At 42.0% G+C, this 20318-nt stretch overlaps 2 protein-coding genes and 1 pseudogene across 2 annotated transcripts; 1 reads left to right on the top strand and 2 right to left on the bottom strand.

The window, feature by feature from the left end:
* Positions 1 to 2768: 2768 nt before the first annotated feature.
* LOC139451836 (uncharacterized) lies at positions 2769 to 10099 on the top strand (annotated as a pseudogene).
* Positions 10100 to 12105: 2006 nt separating this feature from the next.
* Positions 12106 to 12861, bottom strand: LOC139451835 (probable basic-leucine zipper transcription factor S). The gene is made up of 2 exons (XM_071233135.1): positions 12821 to 12861; positions 12106 to 12646 (listed from the first exon to the last, which is right to left on the bottom strand). The coding sequence occupies exons 1-2, from the start codon at positions 12859 to 12861 to the stop codon at positions 12106 to 12108; spliced, it is 582 nt and encodes a 193-aa protein (XP_071089236.1).
* A 225-nt stretch (positions 12862 to 13086) lies between these two features.
* On the bottom strand, positions 13087 to 14800 carry LOC139452070 (alpha-(1,3)-fucosyltransferase C-like). The gene is made up of 2 exons (XM_071233380.1): positions 13664 to 14800; positions 13087 to 13128 (listed from the first exon to the last, which is right to left on the bottom strand). The coding sequence occupies exons 1-2, from the start codon at positions 14798 to 14800 to the stop codon at positions 13087 to 13089; spliced, it is 1179 nt and encodes a 392-aa protein (XP_071089481.1).
* Between the last annotated feature and the right edge of the window lie 5518 nt (positions 14801 to 20318).

The following is a 20318-nucleotide window of genomic DNA, read 5'->3' as shown; positions in this document are numbered from 1 at the left end:
TACTCCCCGATAATGAACATTGGATTGTTTGAGTATGTATCTCAGAATTATTATGTCCGTGTGTGTCTGTGTACGTGGGACTCAATCACTGGGTTGTCTGGTCCAGACTCGTTTATATACCGACTACCGTCATATAGCTGGAATATTGTTGAGTGCGGCGTTAAACAACAAACAAAAAACAAACATGGAAGAGAATCTCTATTTGTCAATTGATCAAGGGCGATAGCTGAAACCAACTTTACAGAACTCTCCTGTTACCGACACACAAGACCACACCTAGATACATTGGGTAATTAACTTCTGTCTGAAACATGCAATACTGTCCCGTGTGTGTTGAAGCAGGTATTCGTGACTTTTCCGAATCATTCCGGTGCAACACGAATGATCTCGCAGCATTCGTCATCACTCGTCTCTTTCCGTAACCTACAAAAATCTATCGTCGCCACTCCCATCATTCCGTAACCTTCTAGAAAACGTCACATGATAGGAGTGACACACGAAGGCGGCGTGTCCCGGAATGGCACGAGTTGGTTACGAATGCTTCTTGCAGGTTACGAACAGATACGAGTGGTGACGAATGGAAGCAGTGAGATATAGGCTGGGCGTTGTGAACAGTGCTCTCGGAATCACCATCTGTGAGTGAGTATGCTTTTACGCCGCTAATAGCAATATTCCATCCACATCACGGCAGGGGACAGCAAGAATAGACTTCTCACATTGTACCCAAACCCAGGCGTGCGGCGTAAGGAACGAATGATATAACCATTGACTGCCTCCGTGGTGTGGTGGATAGAGCGTCGGCCCGGAGAACGGAAGGTCGGTGGTTCGATCACCTGGAGGCGTCATACCAAAATAAGTTAAAGTATGGTCTAAATACCAAAATAAGTTAAAGTATGGTACTTGTTGTTACCCTGCCTGACACTTCGGGGATAAAGGGGATAAAACAAGGACTGGTCGGCTCTGCTAAATATCAGTGGGATAGCACAATAAAACCGGCATTAGTCCGGACACACACACACACACACACACACACACACACACACACACACACACACACACACAAACAAACAAACACACACGTAGTTATATAAGTGCAATGATCACCAACGCGACCTATTTAACCATTGGTCTAGCTCGTGCTCGGGAGTAGAATAATTAGTAGACCTTCAGCACCTTAAAAGGTGCCCTATGGGGTTGCTGTTGGGTGGGTGAAGCTGGCTGGCTACGCAAACAGGGCAAATACATTAGACATTCCCAACACACCAGCTCATGAGAGTCTTAAAACGCTTCCTACGGGTTAAATCTTAAATATTTTATAGCTATCCTTGTAACTACTACTACTACTACTACTACTACTACTACTACTACTACTAATAATAATAATAATGATGATTCTGTACTGCTGGACGGTACAGAATTGAGTGTCAACCAAACTAAGTGCCATATCAAATCGGCCCAGACTCAGTTTTTCAAAGAGAGGCTGTCTGAACGACCACTGCATCGAGTTTATGTGCATTGTGTTGAGAAGTCAAGCAACCATGCAGAGTCCTTCGCTTGGATGAAGTCAGCCGGTCCGAAAAGTGAAACAGAAGGCGTTCTGTTGGCTGCTCAGGACCAGTCACTTCCCACTCGAAACCGTCAATGTGTTATTTTGCATTATAATGTAAACACGAAATGTAGATTGTGCAATGAATTAAATGAGACTGTCCAACACATTGTCAGTGGATGCCCAGCTTTAGCAAAAACACAGTATCATTTTATTACCGTCTACGCAATGCTTGTGGTTTTGAAACAGAGGTCCGTCCATGGTACGACCAAGAAAATGTAGAGGGCGTCATGGAAAATGATAAATACAAAATTCTTTGGAATAGGCCAATATACAGCCTCAGATCTATCCAGGCCAACAAACCTGATCTTCTCCTTTTTGATAAGCCCAATGAAATCATTTATATCATTGAATTTTCTGTCTCTTTTGACACTAATGTGATTGATAAGATTCAGGAAAAACATGGCAAATATGCAGACCTCGCTTTCGAAACGTCAGACTTTGCATCTCAAGTGACAGGTTGTCCGACTCCAAATTGTTCTCGGTGCCTTAGGTTTGGAACCCGGGTTTGCAGCCAGGAGGGGCGGTCGGGTAGCCTTGTGGTTTAACTGTTCGTCACGCCGAAGACCCGGGTTCGATTGCCAACATGGGAACAATGTGTAAAGACCATTTCTGGTGTCCCCGGTCGTGATACTGCTGGAATATTGCTAAAAGCGGCGTAAAAGACTACTCACTCACTGTTTCCAGGAATACAGCCCTTCTGACATCCGGGTGGTAATGCAGAAGGTTGCAGTGAGTGTTGGGTGAGTCTTCACATTCTCCGAAAAGTTCTAGGTGGGTTTGACTTGGCAGCGCCTTCTGGGAGAAGTCCCATTCGCTGTCTGGGCTGCAGTCCACACAAGCCAATTAGAGGTCGATGCTCAAATGACAAAATGGCTGTGGAATCCTACCTTTCATGTGAATGAATATTTCCTTCACATGTTAATACCCTTCCCTGTTCTACCTAATCAATCTCTGTTCACCTTGTGTGAAATAGGACCAATCATTTTAGCAGTTAATTATATAGATGATGCGAAAAAGTATTCTTACCAGTCAGGTTGCTTTACGCTTTCAACAGCCAATCAATATTGAATCAAGTTATTTCAAGATATGACTGTCCATTCAACCGCCTTTCACCAGAAAAACCAGTTCTGAAAACTTTTGTGTGTGCGAACGTGTCATCATGGCAACAATTATGACAGGTAGGCTCGTACTGTTTTATTTCAAGTTTTCTCCATTCAGTCAACACTACGCTACTGTCATTCATATCGATGACAAGGAAGTTAACTGTGCTGAACAATATTAAATGTACAGCAAAGCGGTGATAATTGGAGACTGGGACACAGCCGAGCGGATTTTAAAATCTTCATCACCCACAGAGCAGAAACGATTGGGTAAACATGTAAATCAGTTTAACCAATGGAAGTGGGACAGTGTATGCTGTGATGTGGTGTGAAAAGTATCTCTGGCCAAATATCGTCAGTCTGCTCACTTAAAAGACATTCTGATTTACTCTTTTCCTAGAATTCTCGTAGTTGCTAGTCCTTATGATAAACTTTAGGGCGTTAGACTATCTCTTCATGACCTGAGCATTGTATTTCCGTCAAAAATGGTGAGGAGAGAATTTATTAGAGAAAATATTAACGGAAGTCAGGGAACAATTTTATTCTATTTCAAAAAGTGTGACAGATGACAGAGCCACTATCTACACATGGAGCTATGTAATGCGAGCAGCTGATCTCCTCAATAACAGGGGTTGTACAACCCCCCATGGTTTAAAGACAGACACCAACGTGTGCAAGCTGCGATAACCAGATTTCACTATGATGTGAAAGCAACCAAGCGGGTTATTGTCAAGCAAAATACGCTACAGAAGGTTTTGATGGATGAAGTTGAAGCTGTTTGTGCGATGAAGTTGAAGCTGTTTGTGCGATGAAGTTGAGGCTGTTTGTGCGATGAAGTTGAAGCTGTTTGTGCGATGAAGTATACTGAATCCTTGCTGGCATCATGAAACGTAAAATCATGAAATGTCTCAGTGTTGAATTATGCTTTGGTTGGTTGTTTGACGGAGGAGAACAAGCTCACACATGTCGCAATTTGTCTGAACAAGACAAAGTCAGACATGCCATTATCGTTTCCTAAAATAACGACAATGGAATGGAAAGTATACGTTCCGGAAGTTTATCCAGTATTTTGAAAATCGAACGAGGAAGACATTCCAACCTATACTAAAGAAAGGTCATCGTAGATCAAACATAATACCCGTCGTAGCGTGCCCTCTTCAAAGCAGTACTCCCAAGGTAGACGTGACATCATACAATAGTGGTAAGAGCCGAGGCTGCTCAGAAGAGAACTATGGAGACAAAATTGTCACAACTAAGACAGTACGACGAGCTAGCAATTTTAAAGCTATCCAGTTCGCGAACATCCCAGCAGTCGGTAAACGGGGCACGTTTGTTGATCCATAACGTCTGTGCTGACTGAGAAAGACGTTAGGGGAACGTTACCATCGAGTTAAGACGTATTTAAGATGCCACCTTATCTCAAATATCCAAGATATTCAATAAACTGTTAGCATAGAGACCAGGGGTTTTGTCATTTACTTAAAAAGTAAAAATTATTTAATCTGCTTGCACATGCTAATGTTGTCTAATGACGACTGTGAGGTAAGCTGTGAGGGGAATCACCTTAAGACATGGGTGACAAGTCCACCTGTCTGTCACGGAATGTGTTTGCAACTAGTGTACGCCCAAAACTAAAAAGACACGCAAATGTATACAGAAAGGAAATACCATGGAGAAGACCCAACAAAGACAAGTGTAGTCAACCCGAGGACAACCTCGGGAACTTGTGTTTTGCGAATGTCTAAGGTATTGGCCCATGTGTTTGCTTAGCGAGCCAAACAACGAATGCGAGGGTGAACGAGTAGAGTTTTACGCCGTTTGAACAATATTCCAGCAATACCACGGCAGGGGACGCCAAAAAGGGCTTCATACATCGTCTGTATGATCGGAGTGGAATCTGGGTCTTCAGTGTGACGAGCGAATGCTTTAACCTCTGGGTGTCCCAAAACGCCCACAGTAGTTTCAAGCGATACTCTTATTTACAAATATAACTTTTTTTCGCGTCCAGTTTTAGAATCTGGACATATTTCGAATTCTACACTCCGGAGAGAAAGAAACGAACGTAAAATGTCTATGGCGACTATAATAAATCTTGATAAGAGCATTCTCAAATGTAAACAAAAAGCAAATAGCTTATGCCTATGACAAACAACGTACAGTTTGCACTATCGGAAGGTTCTAAGATCCTAAGGTCCTGTGTAGTCCCCTTTTATTTATACATTTGAAACAAATTAAAATAAGAGGTATCTACTCACCAGTGGGACATTAAATTTCAAAACGCAGTAGCTTTATCTCCGCTACAGAAATCACTTTACGTTTAACAATGACATGGCACCTCTGTTGGTGATTGAGTGAGTATGGTTTATGCCGCTTTAAACAATATTCCAGCAATATCAGGGTGGGGAACACCCAAAAATGGATTTCACACACTGTACCCCCATGTCGGTATCGAACCTGGGCATTCGACGTGACGAGCGAACGCTTTAACCACTAGGCTACCCGACCTACCCCCCCCCCCCCCCCCCCCCCCCGCCCCCCGCTGTTAGAGAGAGACGAGTAATATTTGACTGCAATAGTTCAGTCATATAGCGACGTTAACATGTACATATTTGTTTCCATGCCAAAGGTAAAACATCTGTGAAAAAAACAGAGGATTAAGACTTTCTGTTTGTTGATATTTCTCCTGAAATGCGGGACGTTTTATGTACCTTTCAAACACAAGGATGCATAGCAAACGAGCCCTCAGATACCTTTACAAATTAAACATATGTGTCAAACATCACATTTTGTTTCACTCAGCTTTTTGAGGTCACATCATAATCAACTTCATTCACTACCACAGTTAATCGTGGACGGGACTCTGTACTTTACTAAGAAAGTGTTATCCCAAATATAACATTTGTTACATTTGACCATTTTCTAAATGGCATTCAGACAGCGGCAGCCTTTCGCTATACAAACAGTGCTTTTTCTAACCCCTATTTAGTTAAGACAGCGGCAGTTTTTCACTACACAAACAGTGCTTTTCTAACCCCTATTTAGTTCAGACAGCGGCAGCCTTTCGCTATACAAACAGTGCTTTCACTAACCCCTATCTAGTTCAGACAGCAGCAGCCTTTCGCTATACAAACAGTGCTTTTCTAACCCCTATTTAGTTCAGACAGCGGCAGCCTTTCGCTATACAAACAGTGTTTTTTCTAACCCCTATTTAGTTATGACAGCGGCAGTTTTTCGCTATACAAACACTGCTTTTTCTAACCCCTATTTAGTTCAGACAGCGGCAGCCTTTCCCTATACAAACAGTGCTTTTTCTAACCCCTATTTAGTTATGACAGCGGCAGTTTTTCGCTACACAAACAGTGCTTTCACTAACCCCTATTTAGTTCAGACAGCGGCAGCCTTTCGCTATACAAACAGTGCTTTTTCTAACCCCTATTTAGTTCAGACAGCGGCAGTTTTTCGCTCCACAAACAGTGCTTTCACTAACCCCTATTTAGTTCAGACAGCGGCAGTTTTTCGCTATACAAACAGTGCTTTTCTAACCCCTATTTAGTTCAGACCGCGGCAGCCTTTCGCTATACAAACAGTGTTTTTTCTAACCCCTATTTAGTTCAGACAGCGGCAGCCTTTCGCTATACAAACACTGCTTTTTCTAACCCCTATTTAGTTCAGACAGCGGCAGCCTTTCCCTATACAAACAGTGCTTTTTCTAACCCCTATTTAGTTCAGACAGCGGCAGCCTTTCGCTATACAAACAGTGCTTTTTCTAACCCCTATTTAGTTCAGACAGCGGCAGTATTTCGCTACACAAACAGTGCTTTTCTAACCCCTATTTAGTTCAGACAGCGGCAGCCTTTCGCTATACAAACAGTGCTTTTTCTAACCCCTATTTAGTTCAGACAGCGGCAGTTTTTCGCTACACAAACAGTGTTTTTTCTAACCCCTATTTAGTTCAGACAGCGGCAGTTTTTCGCTATACAAACAGTGCTTTTATAACCCCTATTTAGTTCAGACAGCGGCAGCCTTTCGCTATATAAACAGTGCTTTTTCTAACCCCTATTTGATTAAGACAGCGGCAGCCTTTCGCTATATAAACAGTGCTTTCACTAACCCCGATCTAGTTCAGACAGCGGCAGTTTTTCGCTATACAATTAGTGCTTTTCCAACCCATATTTAGTTCAGACAACGGCAGCCTTTCGCTATACAAACAGTGCTTTTTCTAACCCCTATTTAGTTCAGACAGCGGCAGTTTTTCGCTACACAAACAGTGTTTTTTCTAACCCCTATTTAGTTCAGACAGCGGCAGTTTTTCGCTATACAAACAGTGCTTTTATAACCCCTATTTAGTTCAGACAGCGGCAGCCTTTCGCTAAAAAACAGTGCTTTTTCTAACCCCTATTTGATTAAGACAGCGGCAGCCTTTCGCTATATAAACAGTGCTTTCACTAACCCCGATCTAGTTCAGACAGCGGCAGTTTTTCGCTATACAATTAGTGCTTTTCCAACCCATATTTAGTTCAGACAGCGGCAGCCTTTCGCTATACAAACAGTGCCTTTTCTAACCCCTATTTAGTTCAGACACCGGCAGCCTTTCGCTATACAAACAGTGCTTTTTCTAACACCTATTTACTTAAGACAGCGGCAGTCTTTCGCTATACAAACCCTGCAACCTTGAATTATAATCCTGAATTTTATTGCTATGGTATAAACTAGTGTATTGACGATGGTTTGATCTCTTTTCTCTTCTCTTTTCATAGTTGACATGGCTAAGAGAAAGCTTTGCGCAACCTGTGATGAATCGTTTTCTGCTGCCAATTACAGCAGACATATCAAACTGTGTACAACCAACCTCGATAAAGAGCCTGAAAATGAAAAACCCAAACGTACGAAGAAGAATTCTCTGCTGTTGAGGAAGTAGATGAAGAAATTGATGAAGAGGAAGAAGTCTACCTTGACGAAGAAGAGATCAAAGACCTTCTTCGGAGCTTTCAACCACGAGAGGCAAAATGTCCACAAGCAGCAGATGATCCTAGTAACAACACGACTTTTTTAAGACTGCTTGTATTTTGGTCGTGTTTATTTCTCTGTCTTTGGCAGTCAGTATATTACATATCGACGAGTGCTATAACTGTCCTTCTCCGGTTCATTCATGGACTGCTCACCGTTGCTGCCACGCATTATGAAGCCCTTTCAGTAGTCCTTCCTCTGTTCCCTACCAGCGGTTATCTATTGCAAAAGCTTTTGAAGTTTGACAAGAATAACTTTGTACATTATGTTGTCTGCCCGTCTTGCAATATTATTTATGCATATGCAGACTGTGTTATGGTCTTTGAAGGCCAGAAAAAAAAGAACGAAGAGTCTCATTCCATATAAATCTTATTATTACAAGCCATTAAGAGATTCCATTCGTGACCTAATATCACGATCTGGCTTTGTAGCCAAATGTGAACTATGGCGATCTCGAAGTTCGTCACCTGACACGTTGTCAGATGTCTACGATGGTCAGATTTGGAAGAACTTTAGTGAGAATTTCCTCACCACAAGAGATAATTATGGCCTAATGCTGAACCTTGACTGGTTTCAACACTTTAAACATGTGAAATATTCTGTTGGTGTATTATATATGGTCGTTTTAAACCTGCCACGCGAAGAACGTTTCAAACGTGAAAACATTATTCTGGTCGGTGTTATTCCCCATATGAAGAAAGAGCCGCCCACAAATACATTTGTTCAACCACTAGTTGATGAACTCATTGACGCTTGGAGCGCTGGGTTTACTTGCCAAGGTAGAACAGTTCGTTTGGCCTTAATGTGTGTAGGTTGTGATGTACCTGCGTGTCGAAAACTTTGTGGATTTCTCGGGCATGCTGCTATCAAAGGTTGTTCGCGGTGTTCTAAAACCTTTCCTGGTGATTTCGGAAAACGTGACTACAGTGGTTTTAATAGGGACGAGTGGCAACCTAGGACACACGAGAACCACATTGCCCAAGTTAGACAGATATCTTCCAGTACAACAAAATCAGAACGTGAGAGGCTAGAACGTTTGTATGGCACACGGTATTCAGTTCTATCTGAGCTATCATATTTTGACATCATCCGCATGTCGGTGATCGATCCCATGCATAATCTTTTTATGGGAACTGCGAAACACATGTTGCATGTATGGAAAGAAAATGGCGTATTAGCTGATAAGGACTTTGAATTAATTCAGACCAAAATCGATGTTGCAGAATGCCCAAGTGATATTGGCAGAATGCCACGTGAAATTGCATCTGGGTTTGCAGGTTTTACGGCTGACCAATTCAAGAACTGGACTCTCCTCTTTTCTATATACGCTTTGAAAGGCATTATACCTGATGAAGACTTGGAATGTTGGCGTTACTTTGTGCTAGCTTGTCGATATCTGTGTTGTCGTGTAGTTACGAAAAGGGATGTCAAGATTGCAGATGCATTTCTGTTGCGCTTCTGTACCTCTGTTGAACTCCTTTATGGAAAAGAAAAGATCACGCCGAACATGCATCTGCATGGCCACATGATAGAATGTATCTTTGACTTTGGACCAGTCTATTCATTTTGGCTATTCAGCTTTGAACGCTGCAATGGAATGATGGGGAACATTCCCACAAACAATAAGAATATTGAACTTCAGCTTAATCGGCGATTTGTATGCCACTCTCATCTGCTTGGCTTGACACTTTCAGACGATTTCCAGCTTGCTGAAACACTTCAACCAGTATTTGCTGAGCTTGTTTCTGGTTCAAAGGTTGGAACGCTAGGCACAACCAACAACGCTGTTACAAACCTATGGAGATTGTCCTCGCGTCTTTTAGATTCTGGACCGTGTTGGTCTGACATTCAAAAGTATTCCTTCAATAAATACAAACTGCGTGGTATCACGATTGAAGAAGGCATTTATCTCAAACAAATGTATTTAAAATTGTATACTTCCTCTCAAATTTCCATGATGCCGTCATACAAAGACTTGAAAACTGTTCACCTAGGACACACGCTGTTTGGTTCAGCACGGGCATCAATCTCTTCGTCCAATATACTAGCGTATTGGTCAGACAATTATGGCAACATTGACTGGAGTATATCTCCACGACCCGGCAAAGTGCTCCGCTACATCCACCACAGCGTAGAACTCTCAGGGGAGCTCAAACCACATCTACTTGCTGAAGTGAGATGGTACCGGGAACTTCCCGATGAATTGAAGTACCACTGTGGTAAACCAGTCGAAGCCTGGCATCCGACAATGCATATTGACAATGGTCCAGCATCGTTCATGCCAATTCAACGTATCAAGTGCAAATTCGTAAAGTTACTCGGAAAATGTAAAAAGAAAGATGTGATGTTTGTGTTGCCAAGAGACAGATATGTAATGGTTTAAATGCAATGTCTCTTAAATGCTCTTTAATTGTACATTATAAATTGCTTAATCCGAAAATGTGATATTTTTAGATTGTATATATTCATATTTTCCGGTTTAATTATATATCCATTTTACCGTCAATGTTTAAAACTACTTTCAACTACTTGTATGTATAGATCATAAACAGCTGGCGTACGCATTTTATATTGATCAAACTGTTATTAAGATCTGTACAAATGTTCTATTTCTTATGTAAAACATAACGAAATACAAATTATTTCATAACATCATATAGTTGTCATAATGAAAATAGTATTAAAGCATTATTGTCACATGCAATAATAATACCGTTCGGTATCATTAGTAAACTTTGCAAGAGGTGAAGAAATTCAATGAAGCAGTGGTAAAATCTAACCATATATACAAAATTGTATAGTTTTGGAAATACCAAGTATACAAAATTGTATATTTTGGAAATACCAAATATGCAAAATTGTATATTTTGTATATTTTGTATATTTTGTATATATGAGTATTTTTTCTTGTGTGTGTGTTCATATACAGTTAATTGATTTACCCGCAACACCAACTGCCTGTCGCTATAGTCCATTAAGATGTATATTGAATGGCTGCTACATTCAGATGATCTGTTCCTGCTGATGTCATGTTTCAGTGCCTCAGTTGTTGAGTCTGTTTCAGCTGAATGGCCTTTCCTGCGAGCTGTATTATTCTTGCAGATCGTGTGACATCATCACTTACAACATGGAATTTGTCTAAACAAATATAATAGTCAAAGTCAAAGATATTTATTGCATGTAAGGCTTCCGGCCCTTATACAAAAGAGTTACAAATAAATAGTTTACATATTTGGATATATACTCAATTTAACAATTTGTTTCTGAGGGAAATTGCATGTTTAACATATATAGCCAGTTTTATTTAGACAGCATCATCTTTTGAAGAAAGAAGAGAAATAAAAGCAGGTACTGGATAAGCGTCCTGGTATAAACTTGTTTCTTAGATCACAAAAATAAGGACATACAAAAGCATAATGAATTTCATTTTCTATAGCTGAAAGACATCTTGGGCACAGCCTCTTCGACTTTTCAGTGGACATTTTTCTTCCTTCATTTATCATGAGATCTAACAATCCGAGCCTAAATTGAATAAATGGACGTCGAGGGTTCTTGGTGTTAATGTAGATAAGTATGTTTCTGGTTGAATGAGACTCTTAAAGTTCTATACAAGTCTAGAACTGTTTTTGAACTGTTTTCTAGAGTGGAATGCCATTCCTGATAAAACATATTTTATAGATTGTTCACGAAATTGTTTCAAAAAGAGTTTAACATCACCAACTGCTTAGTTTATCCATACAAATCGTAGCTATGTGAAAACAAAAGGATTCTAATATGCAATGCCCATGTCGTCTAAAGGTACAAGCATATGATAAACAAGTTCGGGGATTCGGCGTTCATGCATTCCAGGAATATTAAACCAGTATTTCAAGCATCTAATTTGGGAGTTGATATATAACTAGTATCTGCCACACTCGCCACAGACCATACAATTGGGTGTTGATGGACCAACGGATAGGATTTTTTTTACAGGCTAAAAGATGTAGCTTTCCGAGACTATCGTATCGCTGAAATCCCCATACTTCTGATCCATATAACAAGATTGGTTGGATTTGGGCATGAAATAATTCAAAAAATATATTCGGTGTAAAAGCTCCTACTTTCTGCGAGACAGACATTACATTGATTAAGGCCTTCTTCGCACATGATACATGTATATACGTACTGGTGAGCCAACGTTGAAACCAGTGGTTGCGAGACGAACTGGGAACCTGTCTCTTCGTAGATGACAAAGGTTAATGCTTTATTGACATTTACCCTGTAGGACGACTTATGCAAATATAACAGACAGAGTAGTACCGACTCTGTAGGAATCAGAATATTGATGGTGGAGTTGATGTTGATTTAGGTTTTGATGATGATGATGATGATGATTATTATGATGTTGAATTAGGTTTTTGAATTGACAGTGGCGTTGATGGTATGATGGACGGTGGCGTTGATGACGGTGTTGGTGTTGATGATGTTAATGAGGATGATGTTGATGAATGTGTTGGTGTTGATGAGGTCGATGATGTTGATGAGTGTGTTGGTGTTGATGAGGTAGATGATGTTGATGAGTGGGTTGGTGTTGGTGAGTGTTATGATGTTGATGAGTGTGTTGGTGTTGATGAGGTCGATGATGTTGATGAGTGTGATGATGTTGATGAGTGGGTTGGTGTTGATGAGGTCATTGATGTTGATGAGGTCGTTGATGTTGATGAGTGTGTTGGTGTTGATGATGTTGATGCGTGTGTTGGTGTTGATGAGGTAGATGATGTTGATGAGTGTGTTGTTGTTGATGATGTTAATGAGGTCGTTGATATTGATGAGTGTGTTGGTGTTGATGAGGTCGATGATGTTGATGAGTGTGATGATGTTGATGAGTGTGTTGGTGTTGATGAGGTCGTTGATGTTGATGAGGTCGTTGATGTTGATGAGTGTGTTGGTGCTGATGATATTGATGAGTGTTTTGTTTGTTTGATGCGTAACGCCGCACTTAGCAGTATTCCAGCTATATGACGGCGGTCTGTAAAATAATCGTGTCTGGACCAGACAATCTAGTGATTGACATCATGAGCTTCGATCAACCAAGTCAGCGAGCCTGACCACCCGCAAGGGTTACTCAAGATCTATTCTACTCCGGACCTTCACGGGTCTGCTCATGGGTCTGTTGGTGTTGATGATGTTGATGAGTGTGTGTTGTTGTTGTCGATAAAAATGTTGGTTTTGATGAAACAATTCTAGTTAAGAATAAATAGATCAAAGTACATATGTTTTGTTGTCGAAACTCGTGGACAAAGTTATCACTGTGTAGCGTAATCAGTACGAATGTCCCCCTGGAGACCGCTATTGCACCGTTTGTCCGAGGGTCCTCCCTCGGGGCACCGGCTATACGCCCAGCAGTCTGAACGGGTTGAACAACCTGAAATACTGAAGTCAACCCATATTTAAATGTTGGTGCATCACTATCAAATATAATATATCACTATTTACATTAACTTATTAACTTCATTTTATGCACATATTCTAAGGGCTAGGTGACTTCATTGTCTTTGTGCTCTTGCTTGTGTTTGAACTCACTTATAAAAAGATGAGGTGAGGTGAGATGGGTTGGGTTTAACGTCGCGTCCAAGATGATTGCACTTACATAGCGACGTGCATACACGTGTGTGTGTGTGTGGCTGCCTTTACTAATACGAACTGATGCCGATTTATAGTGCTAGCACACTGAGATACCATGCAGCAGTTTAACATGAATACCCCACTCAGACACAGTATACTGACTCCGAGCCGACCAGTCCTTGTTTTAGCCCCTTAATGCCGAGCGTCAGACAGGGTGACAACAAGTACCATCTTTTAACGTCTTTTGGTATGACGCGGCCGAGGATCGAACCCCGGACCTTCCGTTCTACCACTAGACCACGGAGGCGGTCTATATAAAGAAGAAAAGAGGCTCGGTACTTACTGAAAACTCCTGACACTGTGGAAGGTCATTTGTCGCCCACCCGTGCAGGTTGCTGTACACTTGGGACGGTGTAGTCCGATCATGCAGAGCTCCACACAGGGAACAAAAATAGGACTCCAAATCAAAACAGTGCTCGTTAAACTCCTGATTGCACGGGGGCAGTTCATACTCCCTCATCCAATCAAAATAACTGTTGTATAACGTTCTGTTCGCAGCGACCTTGATCATATATGTCGCTAGTGCTGATAGGTTAGTGAAATCTCTGACGTTGATATATGAGCGCGGAAGTACCAAGGACTCGTAATCAGCGCCACCATAAACAATAGGGATCTGTCGCCTCCTCAGCGCCAACCAATACTTCTCCGTCACGTAATCTCGACAGTGGCTGTTCTCAAATGAAAGTACAAACTTGTATTCCGTTAACTTCTTAAAACACTCTTTATCAGACTTATCACACACCAATTCCCCACATCGACCATACGTATCCACATCGACATGTTTCTTCAGTTCATGCACAACCTTGTATCGATGAACTGGATCATCGCAATTACTAGCTGCCCAAAACGCCATTTTGGATTTTTCTGCGAATATATCTATTGACAGTTCTTTGTCTCTTCGAGGCCTTTTCAGAGCATACCCATATACCATGGGTACAGTTGAATCCGTCCTGTACCAGGTTGTCCAATTGAAAAGACCATTAAACTGTTTGAGACTTTGTCGTATGTTTGGTAAAGCTTCCATATTGAAAATCACCCAGATCTGACCCGTCCGTCTAATCGAAGGCAGCTCATCAATGTCCCCTGAGTGAAATAGCAGCACATCGCTTGTGACGAGGCGTGTTCGATCAGTTGTCAGTTCACATCTGTTTGGGTAATACTTTGGACAGCTGGGTATGTTTAAATTTGGCAGTGTCCATGTGTTGTTATTGAAAAGTGAAGTCCAAAGAAGTATGGTTTTATGCGAGGCGTTTGGAACTTTTTCCGAGTTGAAAATATGAATATATTCGTTGTCAGTTATTTCTGACACTGAAAATATTTCCAGAAATACAACGAATGTGATTAGGCACGCGCCACATACTCTCAGGCGGGTGTTTAGAGTTATTCTTGAATATCTTATTATCCTTTTCATATCGCTCATTTAGTGACGACACACTGTCATAAGTGATTTGGACTTTTACGTCATAACTTTCGCTCATAATCCCGCTGCCCTGAAAAAATAAAACAGAATATCATATTTCACAGTTGCAAGATTTCTAAACACGGGGAATGCAATAGATTATCGTTTTGTAAAAGGCGGACCTACATCGATCAGAAGGGCTAGCAGTGCCGTTTTGTCCTTCGTATTCCCATCAACAAATTTCTCTATGAATTTTATCTCAAGACCAGACAAATACACGGACTAGAACTTGGGTTTAAGGGTTAGCGATCCAATCAAGGGACCATGCAAGAGGCATCCGGACCTCAGCCGCAGCTTTGAGTCGCGTGCCCTAACCGTGCCTGGATCCGCTGGTCGTAGGTTCAAATCAAATTTTATCGTGTCCGCTTCATGAACCACCTCGTTGGTTTAACCAAACTGGTGCGATATTTATGTATAGGTAAAAGATTATTTTCTTGCTGGTTTCTGCACGACAAAAGAATTTATTCTTGGGGAAACTTCTACAATCTCGTTAAGATTACATATTTCACTCCTCCACAGGGAGTCTTAGTACCATTCGTCACCACTCGACCTTTTCCGTAACCTGCAAATAGAGCCACCCACTCTTGTCCCGCAATATCACGATTTGCTGACGAACGTCTCGGAGTGAGCAAGGCATTCAAATCAGCATATCTGATATCTGTATCTCGAGAACGAAGTCAAACGACAAGTTCCGAAAGTAGAGATAGCGGCACCATTATGTTGTTGTGGATATTTCATACATTCTGACCCGTGCGATCGAAGGTACATTTGTGCCTTTGTGGCTTTCATTTGTACAAATCGAAATTTCCGAATCGATGGGATAAATAAACGAAGCCGACTCGTATTAGAAAGCTGCAAAGAATCCACGCATGATAGCTCACTCAGGGTTTACCTCACGCGGCCGTCTACAGGGATGTCCCCAGATATTCACGCAAAGAGGTACCACATCGAAGTCAAAATCCGAATTTAATGAGATTAAAACTCTGACGTCATGTTCGAGGTTCAATCGAACAGTAACGACGCTGACGGGCTGACGGAATTCACTGGACTTCGGACTCAAGTCCACTTCTGTATCAAGTGACTCGGTCAAATAACGGTATCTCACGTGCCAATACCCAGACTGAGACGCGGGGGCAACACTGACACTGACTGCTCACGGTATGACATTGATGGGCCTGTTTACCTTGCGTGATGTATGGACTATTTGACTAGCCATTACAGTTGTAGATATATTGTCGACAGGTTGTAATTGAACGTTTGCCAGTGCTTTTTGCGCTATCGTTCTCGTACACGAGACCGACCATTTGATATTCTGTGGGGGTGGGGATGGGGATATAGGGGTGGGGGTGGGGGGTGGCAGGGATTTTTAATCGAGATGAGAAATTTGTTCAGCTTAGGCTACAATACCAGATATTTTTCTTTTTAAAACTATCACACCTTGCAACAATGTATTTTTTGTGGCAGTCAATTTCTTTTGTTTTCAACAGTCATAAGCATATTTTTTTGTTTGGTGGTCGGTCCCAAACACCATCCTTATGCACGTTGGTTTCAGCAAAGTGTAGATATCGTACACCGGATCGTTGCTATGTATGGCTCAAATATTGATTATTTATTCTATATTAATCCGCATTACTTGGGGCTTTACTCACACACGAAGCAGACATACCGTGTTGGACTGGTCAACCGACACTGGAGCCAGTGCAGTCTCTCAGTTAATTGACCACCATGAGCTTCTGCCATTGAACGGTCCAATGTTCGGCGACAGACTCGCCCGGATACCGGGGTTTCCGGTATAACAGGGTCCTACGTTATGAAGGTTTTTTATCTTCCCGAGCCAAGGAAGTTAACTGACTGTAAAAGTCCAGTTTCTACTTGGCTTTTAAAATCAGCTAATTCCCTTACCTCGGGAAGATGGAAACATTGTTTTAACGCACCCTTATAGCATTTCTCGATAGCTTGGATCAAATTGAAAAATGTTTTCCATCCCAATATAATTCTTGAAATGATTATATTGTATCATTAACATTAGTGAATAAAATTTCTTTGATTGCCCAACCGTTCATCTCAGAAACATCTGCTTCATCGTATCACCATCTAAGTCTTTTACTATAAACGACGTGTTTCACAACAACGACAACTACGACAAAAATCATTAGGAAGTGTTGTACATACCTTGGTTTAAAAGTCAATTGACATCGCCGTTGGTGGACACCTTATTCTTGAAATCGTTTAAAGAGAATCACACTGACGGTGTGACGGCGTCTTTCGTCCACATAACATGTTTATAATCAGGCAACGAAATACACACATCATGCTTTCTCTTATGGAGACGTAAGTGTGTGCAAACCTCGAGTCCTTTCAATACCGCGACCCAGATTAAACAGTCAATGACCAGTCGCGATCATGGGCGGGGTCAGCGGAGCACTCAATGGAGGAAATAGGGGAAGCTTTATAATCACCATGTGGTTTCGAAACACCTGTAAAGGTCGTCGTCATGGCGAGGGGTTGCGAAATATGTATTTGCATACGGATATTGCCGATACGTTGTTAAAGGGGTGTTATAAGTATGGTGTTGGTGGTGGTGTTTATTGTTATGCTTTATAAGGACGAACTGTCTCAATAGTTAAATACGGTTTCACATGTCATCGGGTACATGTCAACATATTTCACCGATATACCTTTAGAAGTTGGACATGTTTTCAACGTTGAAACACGACCACCAATAACACACTGTTTTCTGTTATTTATATTCCTCTAGCACCCGTATTAAAGAAATCACAAAATTCCCACCACACCCGATCCCCACCCCCGTGTGAAAAACTGATATATCCTTGCATTGTACCACGAGAGTCCAAGAGGCAGGCTGTCAGAGCGTGTGTACCGTACAGTGCCCCCACACGACAACAGCTGTGTTCGACAAAAGCGCAAGCCCGTAGGCCCGTGGCAGGTAGATGTCGCTTCGGGCTCGTAATTTCAAATTTGTGTGGCGGCTTATGGCCTGCAGAAACAATGTGGACTTATTTGTCACAATAAGCTGCATTTTTTAAAAAATGAGGGACAGAAGAGTTTGGTTAGGGCCTGCAGCTTATAAAGTCTGTGGGACCCCATGGCAGCCAGGCAATTGTTTTTATTTCAAACACTGGACAATAGACTGCAATCCACAAACCTTGATGCGAAAGTCCACATTTTTCAGTCACTCATCGGCGGTTTAAGAAAAACAAAATCGGGATCGCGGGTATCTGATTCAAACTTTGTTGCCATGCAATGAAACCTTTATAATGATTAATTATATGTTTAATATATAATTACATCGATTATAACTCTGGTTTGCCTCAGTCATAAATTCACTAAGTGCTATGACTTGAGTATATTTCTTTATTGACATACAGACAGAGCTGAACCAATTCATCAATATATTTAAAAATCGTTTCATTTGTTTTATTTTAGTAACTGGCTGACTCTCTCACTAAATGAAACAAAGACTGACTAAATCTCGATACAGTGGCCCAGTCGTCTAAGGCGCCGCGATTCGCTGTGCAGAATTGTGATCTTTAGACACGCCTTTTGGGTTCGAATCCCGTATGTTTCTAGGTTTGTCAGCACTATACCCGTGTTCGTGGGTTTCACCGAAGCGCTAATGGTCTGAGACCTGCATCACTTCGGGCTTTCCTCCCACATTAAGCTGACACGCCGTGATATAACTGGATTACTGTTAAAGGCGGCGTTAAACCCAACTCACTCACTCATGGGAGTGGGTGGAGTTGTCTAAAAACAAATGTCCCAGAAAAGTCTTGAAAATGTCTAATTCTCCAGACAACACCCCCACCCCCACCCCCACTCCGCCGAATATCAAATGGTAGGTCCCTGAGACGTGTGGTTGTGTGTACAGATGCCTTGTGATGCTAAATATGCCGCCCTTAGAATGAGCTCGCAGTGGCTACCCTCAATGTAATGTACTTGTCCAGTCATGTGTCCGTAGTGTCCACACACGACCCTTCGTCCCGCCCAAACCTAGCGTGTTTGACACTCTCCTAGTGATCTTCAGGTTACTTCGTCGTGTCAACGTGTAAACATCACGTGTGGTCTACACACCCGGGATCTATTTAGCTTCCGATTGATTGAAATTTGGACCCGTTTCTTCTTCATCACATGCACAAGATGTTTTCTCCTGTTGCCTGTGCGATTTGATTCATATCCTGAGGAAGGCGTATTCTTCCACCCTGTAACCTGTTAACTCCTGGCTTGGTGAAGCTCACGGGCATTAGCGTGGCTCTTGCAGAGCACGGTGAATATAGGCGACATAATATTGTTCAAAGCAGTGTTTTACACCCAGCTCACTCACTCACTCACTAAAACACCCCAGTACCGTTCTCCGACTCAGGAGGCACTGAGTTGCGCCCCTTAGCCATGCCAGAATCTGGCAGGTCATTTCCGCACTCGGACTCAAGAGGCACGGGTGACACACACTTGCCTCCCTTTGTACTACCAGGATCCTGCAACGTATTCTCCAACCTCAACTCTACCCGCAAGATCCCATCTGACAACCTGATCTTTTTTATGTAGCTATGGCATGTTTTGTTTGTTTGTATATTTGTATGTATATTGTTTAATGCCGCACTCAACGATATTCCAGCTATATGACGGCGGTCTGTAAATAATCGAGCCTAGACCAGACAATCTAGTGATTGACATCATGAGCATCGATCTACGCAATTGGGATACGATGACATGCATTAACCAAGTCCGTGTGCCTGACCACCCGATCCCTTAAGTCGCCTCTTACGACAAGCATGGGTTGCTGAAGACCTATTTTAAACCGGATCTTCACGGGGCTGTGGCATGTAATGGATCTTGAACATGTTCACAAGTGGTCCATATGTCAAATGAATGTACACACAAGTATCTAGAAATTGTTGACTCTCTCCTTGATCAACGCCGCTCTCTAGAGTAGATGTACACGTGAAGGTCTGGGGTAGAATATAAGTCTTCAGCAATCCATGCCTGCCGTAAATGGCGACTATGCTTGTCGTGAGAGGGTAACGGGATTGGGTGGGCAGGCTCGCTGACTTGGGTGATGCATATCACCGTATCCCAATTGCTACTCCAGAGTAGATGTGTAATAAAGAATAAACGATCTTAAGAAGAGATGGTGGGCTCTGTTATCAGTGATAAGCTGTGTGACGACTCTCTCAGAAAACTCTCATCGTCGTGTCAAAGAATACATGTATGTCTGAACCGTTACAGCAAAAGCTGCGTGACCTTGACCTGTTATCAAGAGATCAACAAGCTGTACTCGTTATTATTGTTCGCTTCCTTTGCGTTAACTCGTCACGCCGAAGACCCGGGTTCGATTCCCGACATGGTTACAATGTGTGAAGCCCATTTCTGGTGTCCCCCGCCGTGATATTGCTGGAATATTGCTAAAAGCGGCGTAAAACCGAACTCACTCACTCGTTTCCTTTGTATTCTTATTCAGTTT

Source organism: Haliotis cracherodii, unplaced genomic scaffold (genome assembly GCF_022045235.1).
Source record: "Haliotis cracherodii isolate W230 unplaced genomic scaffold, xgHalCrac1.p SCAF_9, whole genome shotgun sequence".
NCBI lineage: Eukaryota > Metazoa > Mollusca > Gastropoda > Lepetellida > Haliotidae > Haliotis > Haliotis cracherodii.
The sequence above is the reverse complement of the archived record's forward strand: the minus strand, read 5'-3'. Positions and strand labels throughout refer to the sequence as shown.